We start from the raw sequence: 10672 nt of genomic DNA, 5'->3' as shown, positions 1-10672 counted from the left end.
CAGCGGGAAGAATATGCCATCCCTTATATTTAAACATTTCCTTAATTCTGTCCACAACAAAAAAGCAGTTATCTTCATCGTAATAAGCTATATCTCCAGATTTTATAAATCCTTCCGAATCATACGCCGAAGAAGAATCCATTTTATAGTACCCGTTCATTTGATAAACTATTTTGTATCGGAACTCTCCCCTTTCATTTGGACCAAGGACATTTTCTGTGACGGGGTCGACAATCTGAAACAACAAATATTTTTCTTCTTATTTATGCACGTATAAAATTTCAGAGTAGTTCGAGCTCAACAATTATTTTAATCGTACGATCTTAAAAATTAAGCTTGATACTGGTGATACTGCACTTAACAATTTTGAGTATGTACCTAATTGTCTGGTCTAGCTAAGTGAAAGTGTTATTTTATACAAAGATATTTAACTTACTTTCCAATTATATTCTGGTACAACTTTTCCAGAGCATAATGGTTTAATTGTTTGCAACTCTACTTCCTTTGGATCATTTACATTAAAAATAGAAATCATCCCTGAGGCTTCTGTTTGTGCGTAGCCCTGTAAAACAGTCGCGCTGGGAAAAGCCTCTCTTAGCTCATCCATCAGTTTTTTTGTCACTGGGGCACCACCTATCGATATATATTTTAAGCTGCTGGTATCTATATTTTTTTGTCGGGCGTCTAAAACGTCGTAAGCAAGGTATGGTCCCAAAAAGACACTTGTTATCTAAAAGAATAATATATAATTAAATACACATTTATTTGTCAAGAAAATTATAAAAAACATATCTATCTACCTTGTATTTTTCTATAAGCCTGCACATTGCAGCAGGATCAAATTGTTTGCATACGACCCTAGCGCATCCTTCAACAATAGACTTCAGTACCATAAATACAGCAGATAACCAGTACAGAGTGGTGTATGTCAATAAAACGCTTTCTCTAGTATTACCCCACAATTTCATAACTTTATTTGAAATCTGACCAAGTATGCCATAATGGCTTAGACAAATTCCCTTTGGTAAGCCTGTTGTCCCACTGCTGAACATTATAACAGCCGTTTCCAAGACGTCAACCACAACTGGTCGAAATTTATCTTCATCAGTACTAGGGTCTAAATATTCATCGAAGTTCGAATATTTTTCACTTTCTCCAAACACTACCAACTCTGTGTTTACTTGAGATTCATTCAAACACTTTTCCATAAGTGGTAACGATTCCAATGCGACGAATATAATTTTCGGCTTAATCAGCTTCAGTAGATGGATCGTATCTAAATGAGACAAACTCGGATCGAAGTGGGCTGTTTTGATTCCAAGAAACAGTGATGCAATGAAAGGAATGATCGAATTTTTGTGGTTATAAGTGCAACTGCTAACAATATCATCTTTGGTTATTCCCTTTTCCTTTAACTTCAATGCAGTACGTATGCTGCGTATTAAAGCTTGCCCTTGTGTATCTGTTTCATCTGTGTCTGCTAGATACTGAAAAATAAAAATCAAATGAAATATATAATTAATATCTTATAAATATAATCTAGTGAACTAACTAAAGTTAATTGCGAGAGAAAATATTTAAAGAATAAGTACAGTTTTAGAAAACCTATAATTATTTTTGAATATTTACATTTTAATATATTACACGGCTATGATAAAGAAGCAATTAAAGAATCTCTTGAAAATTTTTCAAAATTTTAAAGTAGGGAAACCAGGAAGCCATATAATATAGCCCGATAGAGATATGGTACTTCAATACCGTGCTGTTATTATAACCAGAGACTTTTTCTAATTAATAAACGTTGCATCGCTGACAAAAAATTATGTATATATGTGGAAAGACCGATCATATTTTATGTGTATTTTTGCTTCTTTTGTTTAGATTTACAATATTTTAATTATTATTAAATGACGAAATTTGGTCACTTGCATTAAAAATCAACTCAACTGTTACACTTAGCCATAGATACCCTCTCTAAGTTAATAATAAATACTTATTAATAGTAATAGATTAAATCAGCCTATTTAGAAAATAGTGTTTTTAGATTCTCCTGATAATATTAACATTTTTAGATTCTTACGACAACGTATTTTGTCCATATTTTTAAATTTATCTGCAATTATGTTTGTATTTTGTAATACAATAACTAAAAGATCCTTTAAACAAGACGTGTGTGACTTTAGGGGAATGAAGCTTCATATTATATCTAGTTTCTCTTATATGTACATTATACCTAAATACTATTCTATCATTGAAGTATTTTAGTGCATTGGTCAATATGATAGTATGATTTAAAGAATTTTCAATTTATGCGACACTGACTGATGCCCTGGTAAACCAAGTATAAACCTTAAACATCTTATTTGCACTCATTGAATACGATTCATAATACCTACTGTAAGATAATAATTGTAAATTATGTCTCCGAAGTATAAGTGATTTAATACTAGAAAATTGCAAATCTTTATCGGTTTTTTAATGCGAAAACACATATATTAAGATTAAAAATGGAACTTTTGATTAAATTATTAACTAATTATAAGATACCAATTTGTTCAATTCCGGGGGTATAAATCTGAAAAGTTTCAGCAAAGGTCGGATGTACCACAAAGATTTATTTTGGGGCCCGTTATTGTTCGTAATGTTCATTAACGATATAATTGCGAATGTTAACTGGGTACACTGTTTGTTGTATGCTGATGATCTGAAATTATTCACAGAAATTACATCTGAATCTGATTGTGCTCTACTTCAAAAAGCAATAAATATGATAGCTGTTTGTTGCAACCAAAATAAATTACCTCTAAATGCAGGTAAATGTAATGTAATGTAATGTCTTTTACACGTAAAATTAACTGCATCAAATATAACTATAACATTGATAGTTCTATGTTGTAAAGGCCTTAGTACATAAAAGATCTTGGTGTTGTTTTCGATGCTAAATTAAATTTTATAAAACACATTGACATAGTTGCATCATCTGCTTATAAATCTTTAGGTATTATTATACGTTCTTCTCAAGGATTCCGCAGCATACATACTATGAAACTACTTTATGAATCTTTTGTTAGGTCAAAATTGGAATATTTATCAATTGTCTGGGGTCCTTTTTATATTGAATTTTTGGAAAAAGTTCAAAGAAAAATTTTTAAACTTGTTGCATTTAAGCTTGACTAAATATATCCTGAAAGAGGATATCCATCTAATGCCCTACTTGATCGTTTTAATACTTTATTGTTTTTATTATTTTATTGATTCGTGTTTATCTATATGTAAAGTGTATATGTGTGCATATGTATCGATACTTTTATGTATTTATTTATGTGTGATGATTTTATATATTCCCATGTTCAATTATTATTATTAATTCTATTTATTGACATATATTTTCGAATACGTTGTGTGTTGTATTACTACATTGACTTTGTATCCTGTAACTGGGCATTTGCCNAAGCAGTCCTCTTCGTCGTAATAAGCTATATCTCCAGATTTTACAAATCCTTCCGAATCAAATGCCGATGCGGAATCCATTTTGTAATACCCGTTCATTTGATAATCTATTTTGTATCGGAACTCTCCCCTTTCATTTGGACCAAGGACTTTTTCTGTGATGGGGTCCACAATCTGAAACAACAAAAATTTTTATTTATTTATGCACTTACGAACATAAAGCCAATTTTTTTATCCTATTAACTAGACTACCTCAAAAGTTGAAGGTTATTAACATTTTTATTATGCACCAAATTATCTGGCCATTCAAGTTATGTACAAAGATATCTGACTTACTTTCCAGTTGTATTCTGGATTAACTTTTCCAGAGGATAATGGTTTAATTGTTTGCATTTCTACCTCCTCTGGATCATCTACATTAAAAATGGCTATGACCCCTGCGGCTTCTGATTGTCCGTAAATCTGTACAACAGCCGCGCTCGGAAAAGCCTCTCTTAGCTCATCCATTAGCTTTTTTGTCACTGGAGCACTACCTGTCGTCAAATATTTTAAGCTACTGGTATCTACATTTTTTTGACGGGCGGCTAAAACGTCTCTAGCAAAGTATGGCCCCAAAAAGGTACTTGTTACCTAAAAGAATAATACATAAATAAATGTATGTGGACCCAAATTAAATACACCTTTAGTGAAGCCTGCTTCTATTAACATCACCAATAATTCTTCTTTTTTTTTAGGCTCGTGCAAAGATTAATTGATTACATTTAAAGGGAGTTCTTTTTATCTAACATATGTCATTGTCAAGAAAATTATAAAAACATATCTATGCACCTTGTATTTTTCTATCAGCCGCCACGTTGCAGCAGGATCAAATTGTTTGCATACAACCCTAGCGCATCCTTCAGCGATAGACTTTAGTGTCATTGATACAGCAGATATCCAGTACAGAGTGGTGTATTGCAATAAAACGCTTCCTCCAGTATTACCCCATACTCTCATACCGTTCCTTGAAAACTGACCAATTAAGCCATAATGATTTAGACAAATTCCTTTTGGTAAACCCGTTGTTCCGCTGCTGAACAATATAAGAGCCGTTTCCATAACGTTGTTAACCACAACTGGTCGAAAGTTATCTTCTTCAATACTAGGTTCTAAATATTCATCGAAATTCGAATATTTTTCGCTTTCTCCAAATACTACCAACTCTGTTTTTTCTTGAGATTCCTTCAAACACTTTTCCATAAGTGGTAACGATTCCAGGTCCACGAATATAATTTTCGGCTTAATCAGCTTCAGTAGATGGATCGTATCTAAATGAGACAAACTCGGATCGAAGTGGGCTGTTTTGATTCCAAGAAACAGTGATGCAATGAAAGGAATGATAGAATTTTTGTGGTTGTGAGTGCAACTGCTAACAATATCATCTTTGGTTATTCCCTTTTCTTTTAACTTCAGTGCAGTACGTATGCTGCGTCTTAAAGCTTGCCCTTGTGTATCTGTTTCATCTGTATCTGCTATATACTGAAAAGAAATGAAAATGAAATGAAATATATAATTAATATCTCATAAATATAATCTTGTGAAATCAAAGTTAATTGTGAGAGAAAATATTTAAAGAATTGCTTTAATATATTAGACGGCTATGATAAAGAGGCAATCAAAGAATCTCTTGAAAATTTTTCATAATTTTAAAGTAGGGAAACCAGGAAGCCATATAATATAGCCCGATAGAGATATGCATGGTACGACACACAATCAGCACATATAATTTCAGCTTATTGTTAGTCTGTAGCTTCAATAACGTGCTGTTATTATAACCACAGACTTTTTCTAATTAATAGATGTTGCATCGCTGACCAAAAATTATCTATATACATAGGATTTTTTATATGTGTATTTTTGCTTCTTTTGTTAACTATAAAATTAAAATAGTTTAATTTCTTATATTACATTCACAGTATAGTAGTTTTCTCAGATAAAAATAAAAGCTCTTATTAAATAATAATAATAATAACAAACGCTTTATTAATAATAATTCAATGCAATAACTTTGTAATAATAACAATTATTAATGAATAGTACAAGATTTACAATATTTGAATTATTATTAAATAACGAGATTTGGTCACTTGCATTAAAAATCAACTCAACCTTACACTTAGCCGTAGATACCCTCTCCTTAAAGTTGAATTTTCTTTATAATTAATTTTTGTAAGTTAATAATAAATATTTACTAGTAATAATAGATTAAATCAGTCTATTTAGAAAATAGTGTTTTTAAATTCTCCTGATAATATTAACTGCCTACGAAAACGTATTTTGTTCATATTTTTAAATTTATCTGGAGTTATATTTATAAATTTTGTAATAAAATAACTAAAAGATCCTTTAAACAAGAGGTTGTGACCTTGGGGTAATGTGGCTTCATATTATATCTAGTGAGAGTATTTTATATGTACATTATACCTAAATACTATTCTATCATTCAATTATTTTAGTGCTTTGGTCAATATGATATTATGATTTAAGGAACTTTATATTTCTGCGACACTGACTGATGCCAGGTAAACCAAATATGAGCATTAAACAAATTGTTTGCACTCGTTGAATGCAATTCATAGTACCAGAAGCACATATATTAAGATTACAAATGGAACTTTTGATTAAATTATTAATTAATGTATTAAGTTTTAATTAATTGTAATAGTATATATAATGTATTAATTATAAGTATATTAAATAATTAATTACGTCGATAATCATTAAGACACAATGGAAAATATTTTTTATTTTGAAAAAGGGTCTGAATTTACAGATAAACCAACTATGAAGTGTATTTGGAAAATATCGTTGACAAAAGTGTCATATGTTTAGATGTAGATTATCTGATAACATTTGCGTCTCAATTAAATAGGTACAAATTGAACTTTAACAGCTTTTATCTTAATTTAGGAAAATAAATTCTTTTTCAATAAAGTATGACAATCTGTTATTAAGTGCACTGATATGATAAATTAAAAATAATATGCGAAAAATATCAGTAATGTAAATGTATAATTAGGACTTATTTATTTGTATCGAAATAAAATTAAAAATTGAAATTGTAGATGATGGTGGTGTCTACCCAAGTCTAATTTATAAAATTAATAGCATTAAAGAAGTTCGAACCAAATTTTTAATTATATGTAAGTATGTAATAAAATTTGTATTCATCGCTTTTGCTTTATCTTAGCAGACATTAAACATCATTATAATCTTCAAACAAAATTTTATAACACGGTTGCAATACTGATACTGATTTGAGTTCAACATAGACTATATGATACATTTCATCTACCTACTTATCTAATAGCAATTTCTTAATCAAAATGCAATCTACGTTAGCATGCAAGGAGTGATATGCCAATTTATCTATATTTATATTATATGGAAAATTTGGATGATCTAATAAAACCATCAAAAAACCTGCCAATCAATAAATTATTAAATCTCAAGTTATTAAAATTAGTTCCTACCTGCAAAATCCTAGTATTGTATTTTTTCATACTCTCAAAGAGTATAAAACCCAATCCGTAATTGCTATATCCAATTTCATTCTTATCGTTGTTCTTCAATGTATTATTTCGCACATCTAGAAAAGCAAGATCACAAGGATACATAAAATAAAAATTGTTAATTACTTAAATTAAAATATTTATGAATTGTAAAATAAATGAATAATGTATCATAATTAACATAATTTAACCATTTGTTTAAATAAATATTGCTCCATACTAAAAAAACTGACACATTTATTAAACTAATATAAGTATTTTAATTTGAACACAAAATTAAATTTTTAACCAACATGTTTACACCACTGTTTCACAACACATAGTATAGTTGCGAATATAAAATATATCTCATTACCCATAATGTTGCATAGAACTTAGACTTATAATTGTCTCGAAGAGAAACTGAAATGTAAGTAGGTATAAGTTTGGCAGAGAATTTATAGTTTTTAGTTATCAGTGTTATCGCTAAAACATTATGCATTATTATAACAAATTATCTTTATCGGGTATGTATATGTACAGATTTATGTTTAAAAAACCGCTGCGATTGTAATAATGAATTCAGTACAGTGCAATCTCTGTAATTATTAAAGATAGAAAGTTTTAATAGATACTATTAATAATTGGACATGGGTTTATAAGGTAAATTTGAAACATTTTTAGTGCTTTTTTTCCTGTGAATTCCCTACATTTTTCAACGGAAAGTGTTTTTTTGAACGCTCGGTATATTTTAGCACTAGTTTGATCACTGTTCATGATAAAAAAATTTGTTAAGAATATTTCCTATAAAAAAAGACAATAAGGAAGTTCACAAGAATACAGGGCCCCATCTGGCTACAAACTGTAAAGTACAAGATGTAAAGAATAAAAAGTAAAAAAAGATCTACAACTCACATAAGTTGGAAATTAAATATTAATGCAAATTTCTCTTCGATTCTTAGACTGAACCTATATGTCTATAATATTTTGGATTCTACAGGACAATGGTTTTATATCTACGTTTTACTGTCGCTATGAATAAATTAATGTTTAAAGCAATAAAATTATGAAAATTATATTGGAAGCCTTTTGAATTTAATATAGTGCCTTTAATTTGTTTCAGAAAAAAATCAAATTTTTCTTTCTTTAAGAGAAAAAGGGAATATTTTCGTTTTGAATATAACATAAAAACAGAATATGTGCCTAATGCCTAAATATTGTTAGAATATAATGAAGAATTTCGCAAGTAGTATAAATTTTCAAACAAGTTTACAATATTACTACACCAATACTTTTAGTTTAATCTTCTTTCTAATCATTTGCCAATTGTTTTCAACATAATATTTTTTGCAGTACCTTAAATTATATAGATATAGATATTGTATAGCCAAATTATATAAGTATAAACATATATACACGATGGCTTGGTTGTGGTATGGAATGTATAAAATAGACATTGCTCTAGCGCTCGCCAAAATGCCTGCACAGTTACAAATGCAACGGAACAATAATATCTACCAAAAACTTAACATAACATTTATTTAGAACTTTTGTAAGTACAGCACTGAGTATTTTACATTATAAAATAAAGTATAATAAGGAATTTTGTGAATAAATAGAATACTTAAATTTAAATATCACCATTGAGCGCCATTTGTTTCATGTCATTCCTTCTTATCTTACCAGTAGCAGTTTTCTTAACCTCTTCTACAATTTTAACACCCGCCCTTAAGCGTTGGTTATCTGACACCCTTTCTCTCACATAGACTTCTAAATCTTCCGGGGTAACATCCTGATACCCTTNGTTCACAAGAATACAGGGCCCCATCTGGCTACAAACTGTAAAGTACAAGATGTAAAGAATAAAATGTAAAAAAAGATCTACAACTCACATAAGTTGGAAATTAAATATAGGAATAAAATCTTGAATTTATACAATAAATGCTATTTCAACATATTTATTAATTACCGCATTAATTCTAATTATTCAACTTCATGAGCTTTAACTGGTGTTTTGAATAGCTGAATTTGTTGCCATAAAACAGTATTAAATTCGCTTCAAGAGGTTTTCACAACGCATAATTTCTAACTTATATTTACGTATAAAGTTACTTACATCACAACCGTCTTAAATTTCGCACTTAACTGTATAAAATTTCATTTATTAGTGTTAAAATAACGTCCAGCATATGATATTATATGATTTATTTGTGTAGAATTCGTTACATTTTGATTTATTTTTAATTCTTACAGTGACCTTAATAAAACAGATGGCAACATAGTATGTGCAACATTTTTATTATTGAAATTGGGAGAGTTAAAACATTTGTTGCAATTTCGTGTTTCTGCAACATTCAAAACACGAAACAGCTTACTATATTATAAAGAATTATGTATTTTATTTTCTGTTTTTATTTCTGAAGAATTGAATTGAAAAATTAAGTAGGCTCTGTCAGGAGCAAAGAATTATATTTTGAGTAGGTGGTGTGTTTTTTTCATATAAGATATTTAAAAAATTTCAATAGAGAAACGGATTAAAATTTATTTTATTATTCCAAATTTAGAAATAATTGGCCTGATTTGATATTTTAATAAAAGCAGATTTTATTGCAGATATGATTTATTTTTCTTTCAGACTTTAAGTAAGAGAAACTTTGATAGGTTCCTTCATAGATATTTTCACTCCTGGGTTTTATTTATTTAATTTTTTTGAATGCAAAATGTAAATCTACGTTCTGACGAAAAAATAATATTTAATGCAAATTTCTCTTCGATTCTTAGACTGAACCTATATGTCTATAATATTTTGGATTCTACAGGACAATGGTTTTATATCTACGTTTTACTGTCGCTATGAATAAATTAATGTTTAAAGCAATAAAATTATGAAAATCATATTGGAGGCCTTTTGAATTTAATACAGTGCCTTTAATTTGTTTCAGAAAAAAATCATATTTTTCTTTCTTTAAGAGAAAAAAGGAATATTTTCGTTTTGAATATAACATAAAAACAGAATATGTGCCTAATGCCTAAATATTGTTAGAATATAATGAAGAATTTCGCAAGTACTGTAAATTTTCAAACAAGTTTACAATATTTCTACACAAATACTATTAGTTTAATCTTCTTTCTAATCATTTGCCAATTGCTTTCCATATAATATTTTTTGCAGTACCTTAAATTATATAGATATAGATATTGTATAGCCAAATTATATAAGTATATACATATATACACGATGGCTTGGTTGTGGTATGGAATGTATAAAATAGACATTGCGCTAGGGCTCGCCAAAATGCCTGCACAGTTACAAATGCAACGGAACAATAATATAATTCTCGGGAAAGAGTGAAGGCTTAATAATCTCACAATCCTTTTATTAAGACGACTAGTTTCGAGGTCTACACTTTGCACCTCATCATCAGGTCATTACAAGGCTACAAAGTTAATTTTTTGATTATGCTAAAGGTATACAATGTTTTTAAAAAACTTTTAATAAATAAAACTATATGTGCATACTTACATATCACATTTACAAGGTTCTGTGCAAAATTTGGAAAATTCATCTAAATAACCAGTTTATCAATTGTATACTTAATAATATCTTCCTAACGTTTAATTTTAAAAAACATAAAACATTTACTGTAGACAATGACAATACACAGTTACAAGTACAAAACTTATTTTAAAAT

The 10672-nt window shown here is 29.0% G+C and overlaps 1 protein-coding gene across 6 annotated transcripts in view; it reads right to left on the bottom strand.

The window, feature by feature from the left end:
* LOC108906044 (4-coumarate--CoA ligase 1-like) overlaps positions 1-10672 on the bottom strand; it is a 35320-nt gene that overhangs the window by 18132 nt on the left and 6516 nt on the right. For 2 of the 6 annotated variants that reach the window (XM_023455429.1, XM_023455435.1), the window contains exons 3-5: positions 801-1487; positions 437-730; positions 14-235 (exon numbers count right to left, since the gene is read on the bottom strand). In XM_023455429.1, the coding sequence (XP_023311197.1) occupies positions 14-235; positions 437-730; positions 801-1487 (1203 nt within the window). Of the gene's footprint in view, positions 1-13; positions 236-436; positions 731-800; positions 1488-3450; positions 3625-3786; positions 4081-4278; positions 4969-6962; positions 7079-7356; positions 7401-10672 lie in introns of those variants that run through there. The other 4 variants (XM_023455433.1, XM_023455436.1, XM_023455431.1 and 1 more) reach the window with 3 other exon arrangements.

Source organism: Anoplophora glabripennis, unplaced genomic scaffold (assembly GCF_000390285.2).
Source record: "Anoplophora glabripennis isolate ALB-LARVAE unplaced genomic scaffold, Agla_2.0 scaffold55, whole genome shotgun sequence".
Lineage (NCBI taxonomy): Eukaryota > Metazoa > Arthropoda > Insecta > Coleoptera > Cerambycidae > Anoplophora > Anoplophora glabripennis.
The sequence above is the reverse complement of the archived record's forward strand: the minus strand, read 5'-3'. Positions and strand labels throughout refer to the sequence as shown.